Source organism: Perca fluviatilis, chromosome 10 (genome assembly GCF_010015445.1).
Source record: "Perca fluviatilis chromosome 10, GENO_Pfluv_1.0, whole genome shotgun sequence".
Classification (NCBI taxonomy): Eukaryota; Metazoa; Chordata; class Actinopteri; order Perciformes; family Percidae; genus Perca; species Perca fluviatilis.
Genome location: NC_053121.1, coordinates 21,302,056 through 21,323,506, shown reverse-complemented (window position 1 = coordinate 21,323,506; position 21,451 = coordinate 21,302,056). Strand labels below are relative to the sequence as shown.

The 21,451-nt window shown below is 39.9% G+C and overlaps 4 protein-coding genes across 6 annotated transcripts in view; 2 read left to right on the top strand and 2 right to left on the bottom strand.

Moving 5' to 3' along the window:
* The window catches only part of slc43a1a (solute carrier family 43 member 1a), a 34,641-nt gene extending 25,428 nt beyond the window's left edge, over positions 1–9,213 (top strand). For all 3 annotated transcript variants that reach the window (XM_039812660.1, XM_039812661.1, XM_039812659.1), the window contains exons 6-15: positions 1,806–1,898; positions 2,539–2,672; positions 2,797–2,924; positions 4,010–4,156; positions 4,283–4,318; positions 4,417–4,552; positions 4,753–4,891; positions 5,019–5,092; positions 5,762–5,885; positions 5,995–9,213. In XM_039812660.1, coding sequence (XP_039668594.1) covers positions 1,806–1,898; positions 2,539–2,672; positions 2,797–2,924; positions 4,010–4,156; positions 4,283–4,318; positions 4,417–4,552; positions 4,753–4,891; positions 5,019–5,092; positions 5,762–5,885; positions 5,995–6,192 — 1,209 coding nt within the window. In that variant the 3' untranslated portion in view covers positions 6,193–9,213. The remainder of the gene's footprint in view (positions 1–1,805; positions 1,899–2,538; positions 2,673–2,796; positions 2,925–4,009; positions 4,157–4,282; positions 4,319–4,416; positions 4,553–4,752; positions 4,892–5,018; positions 5,093–5,761; positions 5,886–5,994) is intronic.
* Positions 9,214–9,366: 153 nt separating this feature from the next.
* On the bottom strand, positions 9,367–12,470 carry med19a (mediator complex subunit 19a). Its single transcript, XM_039812664.1, has 6 exons — positions 12,097–12,470; positions 11,562–11,684; positions 11,011–11,144; positions 10,763–10,859; positions 10,579–10,673; positions 9,367–9,782 (listed from the first exon to the last, which is right to left on the bottom strand). Exons 1-6 carry the CDS (start codon positions 12,314–12,316, stop codon positions 9,717–9,719), a joined length of 735 nt encoding a protein of 244 aa, XP_039668598.1. The 5' UTR covers positions 12,317–12,470; the 3' UTR covers positions 9,367–9,716.
* Positions 12,471–12,547: 77 nt separating this feature from the next.
* si:dkey-6i22.5 (polyamine-modulated factor 1) lies at positions 12,548–15,415 on the bottom strand. Its single transcript, XM_039812665.1, has 5 exons — positions 14,948–15,415; positions 14,181–14,286; positions 13,936–14,036; positions 13,217–13,412; positions 12,548–12,734 (listed from the first exon to the last, which is right to left on the bottom strand). Exons 1-5 carry the CDS (start codon positions 15,175–15,177, stop codon positions 12,669–12,671), a joined length of 699 nt encoding a protein of 232 aa, XP_039668599.1. The 5' UTR covers positions 15,178–15,415; the 3' UTR covers positions 12,548–12,668.
* tmx2a (thioredoxin-related transmembrane protein 2a) lies at positions 15,372–21,437 on the top strand. The gene is made up of 8 exons (XM_039812663.1): positions 15,372–15,560; positions 15,708–15,768; positions 16,308–16,421; positions 17,267–17,343; positions 17,723–17,829; positions 20,389–20,454; positions 20,596–20,725; positions 20,816–21,437. Exons 1-8 carry the CDS (start codon positions 15,372–15,374, stop codon positions 20,993–20,995), a joined length of 924 nt encoding a protein of 307 aa, XP_039668597.1. The 3' UTR covers positions 20,996–21,437.
* The last annotated feature ends 14 nt before the right edge of the window (positions 21,438–21,451 follow it).

Below are 21,451 nucleotides of genomic sequence, written 5' to 3'. Positions count from 1 at the left end.
CTCTTACATTTTTCAACAAAAAACCCAACTGTATGCTACCTGCCCAGCACCAAATGGCAAAGTAAGCACCTAGCTGGTGATCATAGTAGAGCATTTAGCAGCCAAAGAGACAGATATTTCCCTCAGCAGTCTGTGAAGACCAAAAGGAGATTAAATAAGGGACTTATATTAATCAAGTGGCCCCAAGCCTACTCCAAAGGAATGTCCATATCTGCTTGATGTGTAAATAAGCAACTGTTTGCTAACATGTTATCAACTTCATAATGTGATAATATGTCAGGGTTGTATTTGCAGCTTGTTGTGCTGCCACCAGGAGGCCAGCAATGAGTTAATGTAGATTTAAAGCAACACTAGAGAACTTTTCCCGCTTCGGTCCCCCTACAGGTTGTCTCATTGGAACTACAGCTTGCGCTATAGCGCGGAAAAAATTCTCTAGTGTTCCTTTAAAGAGCCTAAATGGACACTGAAATACTGTTATAGAATCAACACGTTTTACAAACCCCATCTTCACCTTTTGCATTTACAGTGCATGTCAGCAAGGTTTGTAGACTTTGTAATTGAATTGTAATTGTGATCATCCTGCATCCTTCCACCATTCACCTCTCCAGCCTTCATTTATCTCCTTTCCATCATACAAATTAAAAAGGGCCAACGTCAGCATTAGACTCATAAACTTCTTAATTTGTCGTCCTGGTGACCTAGTGGTCAAGATGAATACTATATACAGTAGCTGCAGCTATACGCCTCTTTCCACATGTTTTCTGTCTGAATCTTCACTGTCAGTCTATCAGTCTATCCAAGAAAGCAATCTTAAAAGAATGAATGTCTGAATTGGTTGGTTCATTGTTTTGATTAAATGTTAAAAGTAAAAAAAAAAATGTTTTAAGTGCATCATTGTCAGCATGTTCCCAATTTCCCAACTCTGAATTGATGTCATTTGTTCCAGTCTCAGACCAGAGGCTCAGATGAGTGAGGAAAGTGCACACTGTGGGAGTAAAAAAAGGGGCACTGACACTACACGGTGAAGTCTGACCCAGCGGGGAGATTAGGTGACGCTAGCTGAAGTTTGAAAACCTTGGTCAGTGTTGAGAGAGAATAGTTAGCTTGTCATGCAACACACCTAAAATCCCACACATGTGATTTGATAATCATGATTGACTCATTTAAAACCCTAATGAAAGGACAACGAGTGTGCTGGCAGCACAATAGGTCATTGTAATGTTCGCTAAGCTTCTTACTACTGCAAATAGGTCAACATAATATATGATGTGTTAGTGCCTGGTGCCCACTACCTTGTTCTCTTTGCCATGTGTCAAGCATGCCCCCACGCTGGGTCCTCTGAAGTTTATCGAGAGCTGCCTATAGATCGGCTTCCACAGTTTTTAATCCTAAATCAAAGAATTTGTTGAAAAAGCAGGAATAAAGATGATGAACGACTGTTGACGTATAGCTTAGTCTGTGTTTGAATTATGGGGTTAAACTGGGTCAAGACTTCGTTTCTTGTTGCCTCATGACATGGAAATTAATATTTTTTTAATGAGTCTGCTCTGTGGGGAGAGGGAAGTGTGACTGGGTGCAAACTCCAGAGGCAGGACCAGGTCACAGTCTGGTTCATTGTGCTGACACACAGCTGCTGTCTGCCCTCTGCTGGTCAAAATAATATACTGCATCTTGATTAAACCACAGTTTTGACTCAGGACAGCCCATAGAGGTTACATACAGGTGTAATGTGCTGAGGTCTAGGTGAACATGTTATATTAGTGTAAAAACTGACATCTATTGTATCTACTCCTCTGTCCCTGCAGCTCCCCAACATGTTTGGTGCTCTGAGCTCCACCGTCATGTCTCTGATGATTGGCTCCTACGCTTCCTCTGCTGTCACCTTCCCTGGAGTCAAGGTAAATTACAAAGGTTAACAGAAATGGACATTAATATTGACGCATTCATCATGGTGCTTTCAGAATATAAAAAATGTTGTGGGTACAATTAGAGAGCATTATTGGCATTATTTGTCTTTTTTTTTTAGACAAACATATCATAATTCTTTCAATGAGGTCTTTTGTTGACATCCCAAACAGCAGTGTTTCAAATCACTTTGAATTTAAACTTTACAGCTGCTCAAATTAATATTTTTATATTAACAATGGATCAAAGAACAGGGGTGAACCCACAGAGAATTATCACCTGACTTCCTTAGCTCTACTAAGGGAATTACTAGAATTGTTGGGGCTTTGTAAACTATAGCGCGTGGTCTAGACCTACTCTATCTGTAAAGTGTCTCTAGATAACTCTTGTTATGATGTGATACTATAAATAAAACTGAATTGAATTGAATTGAATTAGTGTCTTTCAGCTAATTACGCCTGTGTATGCTACATTCACATGTTCACCAAAAAAACTTTACTCGGTGAGACAATGCCAGTGGTGTGTTTACAGCATGTTCTGTTGCTCCCAAGTGGCCAAAAACATCAATGGATGCCACTTTAAAGCAAGATGCTTAAAAACAACCCTTTTCCTCCCCCTTTCCTTTCTTCCCAGCTGATCTACGATGCAGGTGTGTCCTTCCAGGTGATCATGTGGATGTGGGCAGGTCTTGCTGCCTGTGTCTTTTTAAACTGTCTTCTCAACTGGCCCACAGAAGGCTTCCCAACACCTGACGAGGTAGACTACAGGTCAGTGTGTCTGCCGGTCGGTTACTTCATCTCTTTCCCAGAGACACCAAAGCACATCAATATTTATCAGAACTACGCTCTTTCACTCCAACCTCAATGTGTGTGTGTGTGTTATCTATAACAGTAAGATCCTCACGATGCAAGAGCTGCCTTCATCTGATCAGAAGGCTGTTGGAGAAAGACTTAGCCAGAAAAATGGAGACATCCGACACTCCACAGAGAAACTTTCTAGTGAATCTGATGCTGCACCCAGTAAGTCAAGAAACACACACGCAGCCATTATGCTCTCAGCCATTTACTTTATACCAGTGCCTCCCAGTATTACCCACTTAAGCAAAAAGTGATTCATTCTCATTTACAAGAAACCATTTAGTTTAGCAGAAATTAGCTTTTTCTGCTTGTCTATCCTGTTAATCATCTTGTGAGACCCTTGGTAGGTTGCATCCCCCAGGTTGGAAACCACTTTTTATTCTTTATGACATAACTGCTCTGCTGAAAGACTGACAGACTGGATGTCTTACAATGTTTACACTCAAACTCTAATAAGAAAGAAATCACCTGCCTTGAGCTCCTCTCATAGGAATATAAAAATAAATACATTCATTGACATTGGATATTACATTACATGTCATTTAACTGACGCTTTTATCCAAGTGACTTACAATTAAGTGCTTTCAACTCTAAAGGTTTAAACTCCAGACAACAAGTAGTAAGTGCAAGTAAATTAGCTTTAAATAAGATAAGCAAAGCTACAAAGAGACATGAAAGTGAAGGTTCAAGATTTTTTTTTATTTATTTATTTTTTATCCGAGGTGTTTTTATCCTTCGGCGGAAGATGTGTAGGCTTTTGGCCATCCTGATGTCGATAGGGAGCTCATTCCACCATTTAGGAGCCAGGACAGTGAACAGTCGGGATTCCGTTGAGTGATTAGTTCTCCCTCGCTGTGAGGGGGCAGCAAGCAGGTTGGCTGATGCAGAGTGGAGCGGGCGGGTTGGGGTATAGGGTTTGACCATGTCCTGGATGTATGCTAGGGCTGATCCGTTCGTGGCCCTGTATGTAAGTACTAGTGTCTTGAAGCGGATGCGGGCAGCAACTAGTAACCAGTGAAGAGAGCGGAGGAGCGGTGTAGTGTGAGAGAACTTGGGGAGGTTGAAGACAAGTCGAGCTGCTGCATTCTGAATGAGCTGCAGGGGTCGGATGGCACATGCAGGCAGGCCAATCAGGAGGGAGTTGCAGTAGTCTAGACGTGAGATGACTAGAACCTGAACCAGAACCTGAGCTGCCTTCTGCGTTAGAAGGGGATGTATCAAAACAAACAAACTGTCTCCTCTCTCAGATGTTGCTCCCTTTCGTCGGTCTGTGTTCTCTCCCATCTTCCTGTGGAGTCTGGTTACAATGGGGATGACCCAGTTGAGGATCATCTTCTTCATGGGGGCGATGAACAAGATGCTGGAGTTTATGGTCACCCACGGTGAAGAGTATCGTGAGTGCTGAACCCTCAACCCCATTCCCACCAAAACAATTACTGTTTTCTATTTAATGTATTGTACGTTATCATTTTACCATTTAAAAGTGACTGACAGAGTGGGTCTTTGTTTTTATATTTCAGCATCTGAGCAGCAGGTGCTTGAGACAGAGGAGAAAGGTGAGTAGTGTAATACAGCTTTAAATTTGTAAACTTTATGTAACTTGTCTGGCTTGTCTTTTTAGTTTCTTAATTTGATTGAATGTGTTCTCTTTCAGTGAGTTTCTACTCGTCCATCTTCGGCACGCTGCAGTTGCTGTGCCTCGCTACGTGTCCTCTGATTGGTTACATAATGGACTGGAAGATGAAGGAGTGTGAAGAGGAGAAGACCGTCCCCCCAGGCACAGAGCAGAGGTACATATAGTGAGTCTTGGTGGTTTAAAAGCAGTAGAATTAACAATATTGATAAAATTGTGGTGGCAAGAAAATCCTTATTATGGTCCATTTTGTTTGATGTAAGGAGATATGATAGACATAAACACGAATGTTGGATGGTGTCGTTATAATGGTCGTGGTCCAGCATACCGTAATGTTAAAACACCTCTGTGTCACAGCCCTATCAGACAGACCAGTGTTCCCGTGAGAGACCGTAAGATCCAGAAAGTGACCAATGCCATGAGGGCCTTCATTCTCACCAACCTGATGCTGCTCGCTTTCGGATGCTGCAGCCTCATAGACAACCTGCCTCTACAGGTAGCGCGCACGCACACATGAGAACACACGTTATGGCAGCCAGAGAACAAGGTAAGTAAAGAATAAAGAGTCCCAACGCTCAGATCCATTGATTGTGTTGCTTCTTTTTTCTCTTTCTATACCTCAGATCTTAACCTTCATCCTCCACACTATGGTCCGAGGCTTCATCCACTCCTGCTGCGGAGGCCTTTATGCTGCTGTGTGAGTGCTAATTCATCAGCTGCATCTTCTGCAGCTCTGTTTAACACATTCACATCTGAGAGGAGATGGGAAAACATAACCTTAGGGGTATAATGTTTCACAAAATTCACGCTCAAAACACAAAGCAGTGGTTAAAGTGACGTCATTTTATATATTTTTAACAAAGTAGAAATACGGAGAAACGCGCCTTTAGCTTCCAGTTCATTAATAAGATAATAAACATTCAACTTATACTATCAACTATTCAACTATAACAGTATAATATGTGAGGCATGGCCCAGTTTCCCAGCACCACATAAACACCAAACATAAAGCAGCACTTTACAGTGTGATAAAAGCAACCAGATGTGTTGACAAAAGTAGGGAATGCTGTATTATATGTGTTAAACAACCACACCACTGCAACCATTCAACACATTCATTTAACAAAATTCATGAACTACTCGACAGTTTAGTCTTGAACAATGCAGTAGGATATTATAAGATATGATAAAGGTTAATATTGAACCCCTGTTGTTTACCTACAGAACATGCTGTCATGTAGGATTTGTTTATCTGTAGTAGTATATAGGTCATTTGTTTTCTAACATGTTTCTTTCTAATCTGGGGCTCTGTGTCATTTCACTTGGTGTTTCAAACTGTCGGTAAACACCTGTATCTCCCCCACAGCTACCCGTCCAACCACTTTGGCACTCTGACAGGCCTCCAGTCCATGATCAGCGCTGTGATCGCTCTGCTGCAGCAGCCGCTCTTCATCGTCATGGTCGGAACCCTGAACGGAGACCCCTACTGGGTGAGGACGCACACTTATCTCTAACTCTATACACTTGTGTGTGTGTGTGTGGGGGCTCTGGAACCCACTAGGAACTGTATGACTGTAACTTTCCATCTCTGTCCTTCAGATCAACCTCGGACTGCTAATATTCTCATTGGCTGGCTTCCTGTTGCCGGGTTACCTGTTGTACCACCGCAGACAGCTGCTGAGGGAAAAAGAAGCCAGAGACAAGCGAGTGGCCGAACAGGAGATGCAGGCGCTCAACAACACCGAGGCCAATGGCTACAAACCTCATAGCAACGGCCTCGCTGCTGTGGAGGCTTAGAGCAACACAGAGCGGAGGGTTGGGGGGAATTGTAGGATTTATGTGCCTTTTAAAATGAGCACCAGCAATCGCCTCATCCATATATATTTTGTTTTGATATTTCCAGTGTTTTTGTTTTTGGTCATTGCTGGTGCACATTTTGCTCACAACAAACAATACCACAGAGCAAATAGGATTCCTCCTGTTTTGTTATGACTAAGAGTTAGACTTTAAGTTCCCTGTGATTTCGTGGAGATGTGTCATCATCATTTGTTGCTGTTTATTTATTCTGGTTTAGTGTCAAAGAGCCAATTTAGTGTGATTTAAAGCCATAGATTTCACGCACACGCAAAAAGACACATGCACACACCCTGGTATGGCCTGCGTGTCAGACTGCGGATGTCACTGTACTTGAAATACTGTTGAATAGTTTTCAAAGACTTCTGATAATCATCACAATCCTTGCTAACACCAAAGAACAGCTTAAAGATATTAGGAAAGTTACACTTTCTACTTCAGTATTGTTTTAAAAGTGTGCTTAATGAAACACACTTTAGGTATATTGTGCTGTTTCCACTGTTTTATACTCTAACACACTTTAAAAGCATACAGGCAATCAAAGAAAATGTAAACTATCTAAATACCAGACCTACGAATAGAGAAGCATTTGGGTTATTTTCAGAGCCCAGTTATTCAATCAAACACACAAACACACACACACACACACGTACATGCGCAGATAGGCTGGTTGTAGAGACACCATATCTACCTCCTCTGTTTTTACTGTCTATCTGCAGCCGACTACTATGTCAGTCCAATTTCTTTTCCACATTAGGAACTATTCATCCTTTCATTGTCAAACACCCAAAATAACTAATTTAATCAGTACAGAATCCCTCCTTGTGCATTTGTGTTCTTTAGAGGTATTGCTGACTCAGCTCTTGAATTTCTGGATTTTTTTTACATGTTAAGTAAAACATTTTTATGGAAAATTCACAAGGAAAAATATGACTGACTTTTACAATTCTGACACACAGTGTGTGTCAATGTTATGAATCACTTTGTACTGCTTTATGCACAGAAATGAACTAGTGTGTGTATAAAATATGTATTTAAGTGTCTTTTTATACTCTAGCTGCAGTAGCATTAAAAAGGGAAGTGTTTGTTTCAGTTTTAGTTATTTTGTAGTGTGCTAAATAATGAATGAAGCTCAGATGATTTTCTGTGTATTCTGCTTTTGCCTTTTTGATTTTTTTGTCATGTATTGATTTTGGAGCAAACAAACCATCAACATTGTTTTTTGTAAATAGAACAGAGGTGTGTTATGTATTTTATTACATTTTCTGCTACTATATATGTGTGTGTACGGTATGTTCACTGATGGCTGACGTTAAACTTGTTATTTTAATGTGATTTTTCTGCTTGAATGATCAAAGTCACATTCAAAAGACATTGTTTCAACCAAAACAGAAAGATTTACATTTTTCTAAAGTGACAACAATACGTGTCTATCATGTACATGCTAGTTCTGCTCACAGCAACAGTATCATGTTAGATACTAGATTTATTGAATCGGATGTAGCCTTTCATTTCACCCTTTTTGACTCAATCCATTTCAGTGTCAAGACAGCTTTAGTAGAGTTCTCCTTTCTTGTCTGATGCATTCCTTCCTGCTCTCTAAATGTGTTCAGCTGCTTGAGTCTTTGCTGATTCTGAGTTGTGTTTCAACTCTGTGCCTTTGCTGCCATATTGGTTTTATTGCAATAGATATGGATGTTAGATTAAAGGGGAAATACACCCATTTTCAGTCATACAAGTTAGTCTAAGACAGTCCAAAAATAATAGCAAACATGAACAAATCTCTCCCATATCCAAAAACTAGAGTGCTAAAACTCAAATCTGTGATGTCATTAGGATAGTGTGCAAGGCACTCATGAAGGACATTCTGAGTTTTGTTTGAATCCTGTGCCTTTACTGCCATTTTGGCTTTATTGCAATAGATATGAATTTAAGGGATTAAAAGGGAACTATGCCCATTTTCAAAATTCATACGTTATTCCTATAGCCTAAGGCAGTCCAACAATATTAGTAAGTTCCCAAATCCAAAAACTAGAGTTCTAAAAAAGAACTGCTCCATGGACAATTGGGAAATATGGTACAGATGACACTGAGAGCCTCAGGGGAATGTTCTGAGTAAATGGTCACATTTTCTGTTTTAGATCGGAGTACACTACAATAGAATAAAACTTATTTGGGTACAAAGAAGATAAAAATCAATATCCCATTTATTGTCTATGGAGCAGCTCCAGACTTGAAATACTTGACGACATCACACATTAGAGACTGACTTATGTGGTTTCTTTGAGAGAAAGTAGCCCATGTTCACAAATATTGATTGAACTTAAATAGGCCATGGAAATGCCATAGCGGAATTCCTAATTTAGGTGATGTTCCCCTTGATGTTCTGCCAAACATCTTTCTCTGTAAACCAAAGCTGTGTGTACTGACTGACTGTAAGCTAATCGAAGGCACTTTCCTAGGGAGCAAAATAACAGGAATGCCTTACAACACCATACAACAACATTGATGGTAATTTCTGAGGCTGTATGTTGTGTTGTTTAAATACTGTTGAGTGAATTACAATCAGTGTTGGTGAGGTTTTCCAGTTTGACATGTCACTACTTTCCTCTTATATAGTGTTTTGTAATGTTTAAAAACATATGTACCAGCAACGACTACCCGACCCCTTTGTACATATGTACTCTTAAAAGTCCTTAAGAACTTAGTGGTTGTAAGACCTGACTCCCTTGTGTTCATGCTTTTGTAATTGGGATTTACAGTAGTCGTTGATTAACACCTCTGACAGTCTCTAACATAAAAATCCTTTGCTTTGTCTGTATTTTAAGTGGCTTATCAAATCTTTTCTCACCCTTGGGGTTGAAGTTTTGGTATGTCCTGCTAAATGTAGGTCTTTCTTTCCTGCCTTCAAAATCAGTATATCCAGCACGTGCATTTGATAAACAAATAAATGAATAAAGTCTGTGTGGCATTTTTTTTTGTTGCCATTCTTGCAAACAATTCTCTCACAACAAACAAGGTGCCTCAGCATCAGCCATGTTTGTCATTGTTGCTGCTACACTGTATTTTAAACCATGTATCCAAGTACCTGATCATAGAATCTACACTTCCACAAGCAAAGGTAATAACCAAAGTTTATTTGATTTTGGCATTATGGTCAAAAGATATCACAACAAAATCAAAGAGGGACATACATACAGTGCCTGCTCAGTCATCCATAACACCACACAGCTCACCAGCGTCTTTCTGCCTTTTATACAGTAACCTTTCTTTTCAACATCACACACACCCACTGTGTTGCTGCTACTTTTACTTTCACACACATACAACCATTTGCATTATTTGATTCATCCCCTCTCAATAAACATACTCGCAATAATACAATTATCTGTAAAACACACGCATCCTCTTACAAAATGCACAGTCACGCACACATTCAAACAGGCGTGCACACAGTGGGCTCCTGTCTATCTGAGGCTGTTGCTGTTGGGTTGTGATCCAGCGAGGCCGGGGTGGTCGGGACTGTGGCGGTTCTAGAGGGGGACAGAGAGAGCAGTAACGCACTGATTAGTCTGGGTCAACGGAAGCACATTACTACGATAATTGCCTGACCTCCTAATGTCCATCACCATCCGCTCTCTTTGTGTTTCCGTCAGGAAACAACAACAACAACCACCTTCGTGCTAGCAAGCTACATGCTGAAAATGGCAAGTTTTGAAGAAAATTTGAATCCTGCAACAAGGATTCGGTAAATGATTGTAAAGATTTACAAAGAAAATGTTTATGGAATTTACTATAACGGGGACATTTTGGGACCGATTGGAGGGATTGCTAGGACGTAAGTACACACGGATATACACTGGTAAGAGCAAATTAATTTAAACCGCTCACGTTACTGTATTGTGTGAACAGTTAACTTCATTTAATATTGTATGAGGAGTTTTCTTTTGCGGGGTGCAAATGTTCCACCAAAAAAAGTTCCATTTTGCAGAGCCACCGTCTCTACATCCAAAGCCTAGTGCTGCCCAAGACGATTGTGATTTGTTTAAAGAAATGCAAATCCTGGAGTAGTTCATTGAGCTTACACACCCATTACATTCTGGAGTCAGTTTAATACTGACTACTGAGGGTAACAAATATTCGCAATACTCAGAGTTGATGAGAATTTCTATGTTTTACATATTGGGGGGAGGGGAGGGTTCTCAGAAAAGACTTCAGTGTGAAAATAAATGGATCCCAGAGTTATGTACAGAGACCTGGCAAAAGGGTCCATAATAACGACTAACTGGCAACTTTATGAATTACTGGGTTCTTGATAGATTATCCTACCTTCTTCTTTTTCTTGTCTTTCTTCTTTTTCTTTCGGTCGGGATCGTCATCTCTCTTTTTCTTCTTCTTCTTGGGATCAGTGTCTGATGGAGTTTCTGTGACGTCAAAAAGAAGCAGCTCAGTGGCCTGAAAACAGGTTGCATTCCGTTAGCGTTGGTAAGTGTATGTGTAGTTTATGTCATACCTTGTGGTAATGGGTCCTGTGGTCGATGGTGTTTGTGCTTGTGCTTGCTCTTCTTCTTTGGAGGCTGTATGTGCATTAGTCTGTACTGTTCTGGTAGCTGGAAAAAAAAAAAAAAAAAAAAAAACATGTGTGTAAGTATTTAACTGAACAGTATAATTAAGAGATTAAAGATACCTGCAAGCCAGAATATGCTAACTAAAGACACTTTGCCATAGTCCTGTTAATATATGAACATATTCAGTTAGTACCGGTCCTGTGTGTAGTCTGAAGCCTGTGAGCAGAGCGCCTGTCAGTGGGCTAAAGGAGTTCCCACACACTGGAGGCTTGTCAATCAGAGAGCGCAATGAGCTGCCGTCCTGAGTGCCCGGACAGTCGATCATACCTGCAGCACAGAAGAGAAAGGACAAGATGGAATGGGGGGGGGGGGGAGAGAATGACAGAGATCAAAATACAAACAATGGAAAGAGCAAAGTGGTAAGCACTAACACACTGCTGAAGATGTAAGTGTTCACATCTGTCTCTACCTATATTTCAACATCAGTGATTGTTGAAATTACAGCTGCATTAGTAGAGTTAGGGTTCCTGGCACAACTTCACAGAGGACAAAACTAGAGGAACGTTTGTAGCCAACTGCCAATTTACAATGAGGTTAGGGTCAGGGCTATTATAAAAGAATGAACAGCTATCAAGGAACTTGTGTCCTACACTGAACATGAATTACTATCTTCACTTCATTCTAATGAGATGTGTGCAGCCTTCATTACACTCGACTGTCAGTTTGTTCCTACCCATAACCCACCTGGTAACTCTGGCAGAAAGTTGCTGAGCTTCTCCTTCACCTTCTTCCCACAGAATTTGTTGTAGGCGTGCTCTAGGTTGTAGTGCGTGATGAGGTTGGTGTTGCCCGTTAACTCGTTTCCCACTAAAGACACATTCGTATTAGTGTTATTTATGCATACACAACAAATCATGTCATATGTTAACTAATGTATACATCTAGCAAATGAGGTATCAGCGATAATATCACTAGATCCAACCGGAGCAAATGTTAGTTTCTTTAAAACACAAGAGCTGAGTTAAAACATAGTAAACTAGTAATAAAGGTGGGTGTTTTTGTGTCACACACAAAAAAGAAACAAACCATAGCAGTGTGAAAAACAGGTGGGCTAATACCGGTAATGTTAATTAACGTTAGCTTACTCAATATTTTCAATAACCTTAACAGCATTGTTTACAAACTGCTTAGCAACCTCTGATAGCACCTCAACTCTTTATTTCAATTAACCGACAAATACAATACAAAGCATACAACAGTTATAATAGTCCGACAGTACCAGGAAGCTCCCGCAGTAAGTAGAAAGGTTCATTCATGGCTCCGGGCTTCCGCAGAGCAGGCCCTTCATCCCCGAGCTGCGGTGGCATCTGCCCCGCCATGGAGCCTTGATTTTGCGGCAGAGGCGGTGGAGGTTTCCCTGGTCCGAAACCCAGAGACGCCGAGCCGGGCGGTCCCTGAGCTTCATTTTGACCGAACAGAGTTGAAAACATTTCCGTCATATCTATCACGAATAATACATTTATATAGAAAGAAAAAGCCGGTTTCTTTGAGCGTCTGGCCTGTTATCCGTTAGGATGTTCACCATGAATCCATTCGTGTGTCAACTACTCGACTCTTCACTTCTTTTGTGGCATTATTTTCTTGGCCCACGTACCGTAATACCAGACATAAACACGCACATTACCATAATGATTGGTGTATAGTGGCTCACACGGATATAATCACTGAGGTCACAAAACAATTTTTATTTCCAAGATTTTAAGTTTATTTCCTGACAAAAAGGCAAAGTAAACAAAATTGATATGTACAGTTAAGTTAGTTGATAAATCTGCAGGTCAAATCATTTGAAGATCACGCATCAAAGGCATCAGCAGGGCAGAGAGAAGATGCCAGTCTTTCAAACTCTGTGACTGATGCCTAAAAGTGAGAGAGAGACAAACTATTAACACTCAAGGCAAACTTCTATTTTAGATTTCTACTTATGTCATAGTGCACAGTATACTTTGTCATCAGCAACAGTTGTCAGACACTGGCCTCCTTCAGACTGTACCAATGCCAATACCATGTGTTTTTTCCTTCATTCTTTTTTTTTTATTAAAAAGCATCACTCCCATTTACAATATATTAAAGTTTCTAAAACTTAACTGATAAATACTGTTCAATCATGCAGCTATTACAGAATTAATAAGTCTGAAATTACAAGAATGTGTTTTCTATACATGTAAAAGACCTATGGTGTATTTATTTTCAGTTGACATCTAATGTCACAAATATATTGTTTAGTAAAGACTCAAGCATTACTTACACATATATCCCCTATGTGAGTGTAAAAATAAACATATTGAATATGATTTTTGTGTGAAGCTTATTCCGTACAGCTCTAATGGTTTCTCTCTCACCTTCCACTCATCAACAGCAGTAGAAATACGATGTTCAGTCTGAACAACACTTTCTCTACCAGCCTGAACCTTCTGTGCTAGGGCAGCATTCTCTGCTTGAATTTTTTTCAGCTCCAGTCGCATGTAGGCCTCCTGCTTTTGTAAGTATGGCATCAAAAAGCTGCAAAAGTCCTGCTCAGGAACCCCACTCGGCCGCCTAATATAACAGAGAGGGTAAGAGATTATATTGTTTTGTATTTTAATCACATTGCAAAATGGAAACAGTTAAGTTGGGATACACAGTGCACCTATATTAAAAGGGACGTTATTGAGACACAATAGTCTAAAAAACAGTGTATACAAGTCTGACGATAAGATGTTCCTTAATGATTAACACAACTATGCTGAGGAAAAACATTGGTAGTTACCTAACAACTGCCCAAAGTTGCCCTTATAACCATCTTTATGTATCCACTTTAACAAATTGTGAAAATGACCATGATGATTCCATTTTAAATCTTCAAACATGTATCAGGTAAATATCTGATCAACAGTTTCCATACAAAACTACAATTATTCAGATTCTTAGCTGTTTTCATTCAGAAATACTCAAAAACCTATCAGATACAGGTCAGAAGGTTAAGATTTGAGAGTGAGGTTTACAGAGAAACTGAGCATATCAAAAGCTTGACATGCAGACAGTGCTGGAAGGTCAAGAGTTTTTAATGCCGTTTACTGACCATGCAGGGTCTTTATTCTTCTTGGCAGCACTCTCCAGTTTGTCCAGCTCATTCAGTTTGAACTCTAACCGGCCTTCTTCAATCAGTCTGCTTATATCCTCCTACACATACACAGGCATTAAGGAAGCAAATACAAAAAAAAGGCAGATAGACATTGTGCATATATAATACAAACAACAAGGCAGCAGACCTTTCATGTGTTGTTTATTTTTTCATACATGGTATTAATGTGATGTGCTACATACCTGTATAGTCTTCCGCATCTCCTCAATGAACTCCTTGTAAATGCTCTCCATCCTCTGTGGGTTCTTCTTGTAAAGCGGACGAAATGTGCTGGCAAACCTGTTAAAACTGTGAGTGAAAGCAGTGTCAACCAAAAGTACAGCAAAGTGTGGCTTTTTCAAAAACACCTGACCTTTTTTAATAAATCTAGTACTGAAATGATTAGTTGATTAATCTATAAATTGATCATCAGTTTTGATTACTGAGTACTTGTCATTTATCAAGAGATTCCAAATACACAATTAATAATTGAGATATATATATATATATATATATATATATATATATATATATATATATATATATATATATATATATAAATAAACAGAGATAATCAAAATAATTATTTGCTGCTGCCCAAATCAGTGGTTATATTTCTTATATACTATATTAACAACTTTTATTAAACTCTTTTCTTTTCAATAGGGTTTGCCTTGGATACTTCTTATGACAGATGTGCCAATGAATGCTGCACAGTCACGATCATCAGTTAAGAGTCCTTCACACCAGCTGTGACCACAGATGAACCGCAGTTACAAAATCAGTGTAACTGAAGATAGAGGTGATCACCTGTATCTTCATGTTATCTTGTTTGAACTACGGATCATAACTAACGTATCTTAACTCACACCAATGTGTGCCTCTTTTGCAAACTGATCCATAACTGTTACTAACGTTACTGTATACACGGCTTTCGCTGTCGTTACGAGACACCTTACATTAACGTTACCTGGCATGTTCGATGAACTTTTCCAGGCTCTTCTGCATCACTTTGTCGAACAACTTTAGCCTTTCATAGTACCGAGCTTCCGTGTCTTCGGAAGGCTTAGAAACTGATCCAGGGTTTGACATCTGTGAGGACACTTCTCCTGTAGCTTCATTAATCTGGTTTTCAGCGGACTCTTCAACACAAATGTTATCTACAGTGTCCTTTTGTGTTGCGGCTTCGCTTTCCTCCATTTTCAGCTTCCTCTGTTTACGTTTTGCAGTACCCGCCAAATCTACGGCAAGTCATTGCACCCAGAAACTACGAAATCGTTTTGTTTGGCGCAGGCGCAGTTTGAGTCACACGCACACCTGGTAGAGTCAGTTACTTGGGCTTCAGCTGTCATTGCTCCTCAAAGCCCTCGAGGTTGACTGCCGTCTCTTCCAACATGGGTCTAATCACAGGACTGTGTACTTTCTTGTATCACTTACCTCAGATTTACAAATGGTTGCTGAAACCGTATTATATCACCTCGTTCTTCATGACCGTCGCCTTCTTGGTGGCCCGAAAGGCTCCCGGTCTGTGCGAGCATCTGGCGACCCAGCGGGAGGACGGCAACTCCTGCGACTTTGACTGGGTGAGCATGGTGGGGTTAGTGTTGCGCTGCAGTGCTGCCTGCTGCTAAATTTGGTTCGGCTAAATTAGATTACGTGAGATGAGTTAGCTAATAATTAATTTACTCACTTATTAAAGTTGTTTCATGTTTTGTCTTTTTGTTTTATAGAGAGAGGTGGAGATTCTCATGTTTCTTAGTGCAATAGTGATGATGAAGAACAGGAGAGCGAGTAAGTATACACACACACACGTTTGTATATGTGTAAACCAACTGATATCACAACATGGCAAGTGTTTGTTTACATTGTAAACAGTCCCACTCAATCATAAAAAATGGCCGATGCACCGAGCAGGTGATGCTCAATTTGGGAGCATGGAACCACAGGATACATTGAGGCATATGAGAAATGTAGCTCTTAATTAAAGCTGTACTGTATACTAAACTGAATACTAAACTGTATACAGTGATGTAACTGCGTTCTAACAACGAGGACAAGGTATTTTTGTCCTATAATGTGTTTCTGTTAAAATTCAACCAAATAGGTATTTGTGACCTAATGTGTAACTTTAAATCCTTAACCTGAATGAAAGCAGAGGAGAAGCCCTGCAGCAAGCCACATCCAGTGCTTTTCTAAAAACTCTGCTTTGTTGTGTAAACATTACCATTGTAGTGTAGTCCTGACTTCCTGTGACCTTGTTTCAACAGTGTCAAGGTTTTTTTTCCTCCGCTGCATCCATTGTTCCTTCTCTATCTCTCACTCTTTCTCAGTCACACTGGAGCAGCACATAGGCAACGTGTTCCTGTTCAGTAAAGTGGCCAACGTCATGCTTTTCTTCAGGCTGGACATTCGGCTCGGCATTCTTTACCTCGCATTGTGTGTCGGTCAGTGGCCTTATAAAACTTGTTACAAAATACTGCCCCACCCACCACAAAATTCGACTTATGGGAAGGGATATTTATGGCAAACTGTCTTCCATTAAGAAGGTCACGTTACTATAGTGTTTCCTTACAAGCAGCAGGGTTGCCCATCACCTCCACCTCAAAATGCTGCAATTAAAATGTGTCACTATCAACACTACAGATGTTGGATATGGGAAATTGTTTTACAGAGATGGATCCTTACACGCATTTGGTATTTTAGTTTTGTTAGTAAATGACTAAACAATTGGAAAATAGGTAAAAAAATATGTGAAATATTTTTAATTCCCTGAATATTTATTCTTTTTGATAATGTTAATTATTATTATTATTAATTCAGGTTATTTACACATTAAAACAGGATCTTTTTAAAGCCAAATATTGACTTTGATCTATACATTCCCCTACAGTTACTTTGGAATTATTAGTAGATATTCATAAAATAAGCCAACATTTGGGGAAATTGATAAAAGTGAATATAAAAGATACCTGCAAACTGCATCTGGAGCTCCTGTTTTATCACAGATGTTTTAACCTAACACTGGACATCAATACTTAAGAATAAAGGAGCTCTGATTTCAGTGTTTGGGTACCTTTCTTTTATATTCAGATTTTTTTCATATCAAGCACCTGTTCCACTAAGGTAACTTCAAACAATACTTTTAGGGTTTAAGTGTATATTTATTAACCTAATCTGAGATTTTCATAGCTTCAGAAAATGTAAAACTTACATTGAGACATTGTTTTCATCCACTGGGAGCCACTGTAATGTACACTTATCAGTATCTTTATCTGTGCCTTGTCTCCAGCATTCGTCATGACCTGTAAGCCACCTCTCTACATGGGCCCCGAGTACATCAAGTACTTCAGTGACAAGACCATGGATGTGAGTGTTGTACAGACTATGCTGTATTGCAGTTTCTGATGTAAGACGGCCATTTGGAAGTACAGGGGTACCTCAGGCCTCTGATATGTTCAGTAAAAGCTTTGAAACAAACAGCTGTTGGAATGTATAATTTATTCATATGCAATATAATACAAACATAAATATGTGAGCTTCTAGTCTAGATTGTTTGCATTTTGGAAAGTGTCCATCAAACATGGAATGCACAGCATAATAGCAGTATGCCAATTAATATTATAATATATTAATTCAATCTCAGACATACAGTATATTACTATAACACAAAAGTCTAGGTGTGAATGACCAAGATCTATACCTGTGTAATCTGTTCTTATCTGATTCTGTGTTATTGACTCATTAGGAGGAGCTGCAGAGAGACAGTCGTGTCACCTGGATTGTTGAATTCTACGCCAACTGGTCCTCTGACTGCCAGTCTTTCGCTCCCATTTTTGCCGACCTCTCTCTCAAGTAAGACATAAGTAAAATACAGTCCCTTCAGTAAACGAGATACTGAGGAACTGTCTCAGTCAGGGCTTCCCCAGGCCCTTGAATAAGTTAATAAGTGACTAAGTGACTCATGTCATGGTAAGACAGATGTAGTTGTGATTGGCTGAGCTGTTTTCATGACAAAATACTACACAAATACACACTTTTTTTTTTTATAAACCTACAAAGTCATACCTGCACTTAAAGGACAAATCCGGCGCAAAATGAACCTAGGGGTTAGTAACACGTGTACTGATTCAACCGTTCTCTGGGATGTGTTTTCATACTAATCGAATGTGACCAGTTTTAGCACAAACTGCTAATTAGGGCCCGAGCGCCGACAGCGGCGAAGGCCCTATTGAAAATGAAGGAATTATTATTATTCCTTCTTCCGGCAAATTAATCGCCTTTTTGAGGCGGTCGCATCAATTGGCGGTCGCATCAAGCCTGGTGAAAATGTGCGTATTTGAAGGGTTTTCGGGAATAGGCGCACAAAAATGTCTCGCTAGCGCCCCCTACAAAGAGCAGGGCCCCTGCAGTAAGTTTAACGTAGACTAACGAAACATGGTACACATATGTATTGCGATTTTTGTCCATTTCCTAATGTCGTACTTTAACGAACTCCTCCTAGAGATTTCATCTGATCAACTTCAAATTTGGTCTGTGCCATCTTAAGACCTTTGAGATGAAAAGTTATTAAAAGAAAAACTTTTCATCATAGGGCATGGCCGTAACTCTGAGGACATTTACCAGACAAAATTGACTCAAAGTCATAGCGCCCCCTAGTGGCAACAGGAAGTAGGCCCAAAACTATACGTGCTATACTTTAACGAACTTCTTCTAGAGGTTTCATCCGATCAACTTCAAATTCAGTCTGTGTCATCTAAAGACCTCAACGATGAAAAGTAATTAAAAGAAAAACTTTTCGTCCAACACTGTGGGCATGGCGGCCATTTTGAGCATTTATCGATGAACAAAGAAGTTGTTGTAACTTCAGTGTACGTTGTCATATCTGCCCGAAATTTCTCACGATTGACAAAGGTCCAGGCCTGAGGACATCTACAGGGCAAAATTGACTTTTGGTCATAGCAACAGGAAATCAGCCTTGCATGACTAACATCATCCGATTTACATCTACGGTCTACATGTGATATTGAGCCCCCCACTATACTTTAACCACACCCATGTACTCAGACCATGCCCCCCTTTTATGGCTTTTGAACCATTTAAGGTAGAGTCTTGTGTGAGGTATCATTGAACTCAGCAGAGAGTTCCTTTTTAATTGGTGACAGTTTGCCCCGCCCCATATGCTTAAGCCACGCCACCTTTAATAACTAATGACCCATTTCTTGTACACTATTGTGAGGTATCATTGAACTCAACAGAGTTCCGTTAACATTGGTCATGGTTTGGCCCGCCCCCTATGCGTTAGCCACGCCCCCTTTCACAGCTAATGAACTGTATGACGTAGAGTCTTGTGTGAGGTATCATTGAACTCAGCAGGGAGTTCCCTTTTCATTGGTGATTTGCAGTGTCTGAGTGCCGCGCAAATGCACGGTCGCGAGGAGCGGCGTCCGCCAGTAACCCCGACGTTTGCAGAGGAGCGAGGGCCCGTCCAACGCTGCTTGCAGCTTTAATTAGCTCATTAAGCTAGTCGTCGGGGTAAGGGTAAAGTAAAAAGAAATCGCTATTTCTGTACCACTAACAACGGTACAGTCTTTATAAACTATCTTTTTAATAAACTGTCTGTACACTTACAAAGTTCTCAATGCTTCGGTTTACATGTAGGGACCCTCATTATGCTACCATGGAAGTGTGGTGCTATTTTGAGCCTTGTTAGTGGTATAGAGATAGTGATTACTTTTTACTTTACCCGTGCCCTGATGACTAGCTTTATAAGCTAATTAGCGGTTCGTGCTAAAACTGGTCACAGTCGATTAGCATGAAAACACATCCCAGAGAACAGTTGACTCGGTACACGTGTTATTAACCCCTAGGTTCATTTTGCATAATAAGCAGCCATGATATCTATTTACTTTGTAGGGAGTATATTGCTTGAAGTAGATATACCTTATGATTAATAAACAATAAGTTTAACACCCACATATTTCTTGAATCTAGTGAGTATTATATAGGCTATAATACTATTTGTTTTATCAGTTCTGCATTCACTGTAAAATCATGGTCTTTGATGTCTTGGATATGAAACAAGAGCCTTCTGCTACACAATATGTTTTGATAGCATTTGTTGAATGGAAGATTGGTTTAATAACTCCCTTCCATATTCCATACTGTTTTTCTGTCCAAATTTGACATTTATCAAAGTTAAGAATTTAATCAAATAAGCTGTTTAATTATTTTAAGATGCATTGAATGTTTCTTCAGTACTTACATCACATTGTTGGTTTAAACCGCTTTGTTCGGCAGAATAATCTAAGTCAAATGCTCTCCAAAAATAGACTACATGTTGAATATTTGGCCAAGACTTCAGTTTTGACTTGAGGCCTAAATGTCTTGTGAATCTTCCTCTGCATTCTGTAGGTACAACTGTCCTGGACTCAGGTTTGGAAAGGTGGACGTTGGGCGCTATGGAGAGGTTTCAGAGAGGTCGGTCATTTTCTCCGCTCTGCCACTCTTCAATGACACAGCAGTAGTTTTAATGCCACAATATCGTTTGTTAATGCTTTCCACAAATTTGACAGATTCTCTGAGCAGTTATTGACCATCCCATGAATTGTTTCTGAACAGGTACAGGGTTAGTACTTCTCCTCTGACCAAGCAGCTGCCCTCACTGGTGCTTTTCCAAGAAGGGCGGGAAGTTATGAGACGTCCAATGGTGGACAATAAAGGGAGAGCTGTGTCTTGGACCTTCAGTGAGGTAAGTCTTGTCTGTACTGTAAGAAACACAAGGGGCAGGTTCTGTTACATCCACACACATATGCTAATATGAAGCTTATTTCATCACTAGGAGAACATTATCCGAGAGTTTAACCTCAACGAGCTCTTCCAAAAATCCAAGAAGCTGAACAAAAGCCACGGTTTGAATGAAGAGGAGCAGAACAGCACTCAGCCAGAGGAGGGCAGCAACGAGCTCCCTTCTGAAACCAACAACCCGGAGCAGCCCACGGAGAGCAAGAAAGATCAGTGAAGTGGATGATTCACAGAGGGCCTGCATGAACTCTTTCATTTTCTTCAGACATTGCCATGCCTTACATTATTGCAAATGTCCAGATTATGGGCCAGAGAGGAAAATAGGTTCAACCACTACTCAATGTCATGTCTACATTAAGTCTTTACTTTAGCAAATAAATACCCAAAACCACTGGACCACCTTTGCCTGGTGTGACTATGACGTAGTGTAGTTTGAATTCAGCTATGCAATAAAGAAGAAATTATTAGGCAACATTTTATTACCTAAGTTATTTGTGAACAAATGCCTTTTTTTGTAATTGTTTTTTGGCTACTTTCAGCAACATCACTCTGTTAACTTTTGCTGCCTGTATTTTGCCATTAAGTGTGTTTACTGATGTTTGTTTCAAAACCAAAGTAAAAGATGAGGTGAAACTGAAATAAAAAAAGATAAGCGTGCAGTTAAGACTCACAA

Bases quoted from the DNA above. Each gene is read 5' to 3' on its own strand.
- med19a (XM_039812664.1), bottom strand. From the start codon at position 12,316: ATGACGGAAATGTTTTCAACTCTGTTCGGTCAAAATGAAGCTCAGGGA. The intron at 11,685-12,096 runs GTACTGTCGGAC...ATGTGTCTTTAG, and splicing joins CTTACTGCGGGAGCTTCCTG to TGGGAAACGAGTTAACGGGC. The intron at 11,145-11,561 runs GTGGGTTATGGG...TCTGTGCTGCAG, and splicing joins CTTTCTGCCAGAGTTACCAG to GTATGATCGACTGTCCGGGC.
- si:dkey-6i22.5 (XM_039812665.1), bottom strand. From the start codon at position 15,177: ATGGAGGAAAGCGAAGCCGCAACACAAAAGGACACTGTAGATAACATT. The intron at 14,037-14,180 runs GTATGTAGCACA...GTGTATGTGTAG, and splicing joins AGATGCGGAAGACTATACAG to GAGGATATAAGCAGACTGAT. The intron at 12,735-13,216 runs GTGAGAGAGAAA...TCTCACTTTTAG, and splicing joins CTGCTGTTGATGAGTGGAAG to GCATCAGTCACAGAGTTTGA.
- tmx2a (XM_039812663.1), top strand. From the start codon at position 15,372: ATGGGTCTAATCACAGGACTGTGTACTTTCTTGTATCACTTACCTCAG. The intron at 17,344-17,722 runs GTGAGTGTTGTA...TTGACTCATTAG, and splicing joins TCAGTGACAAGACCATGGAT to GAGGAGCTGCAGAGAGACAG. The intron at 20,726-20,815 runs GTAAGTCTTGTC...TTTCATCACTAG, and splicing joins TGTCTTGGACCTTCAGTGAG to GAGAACATTATCCGAGAGTT.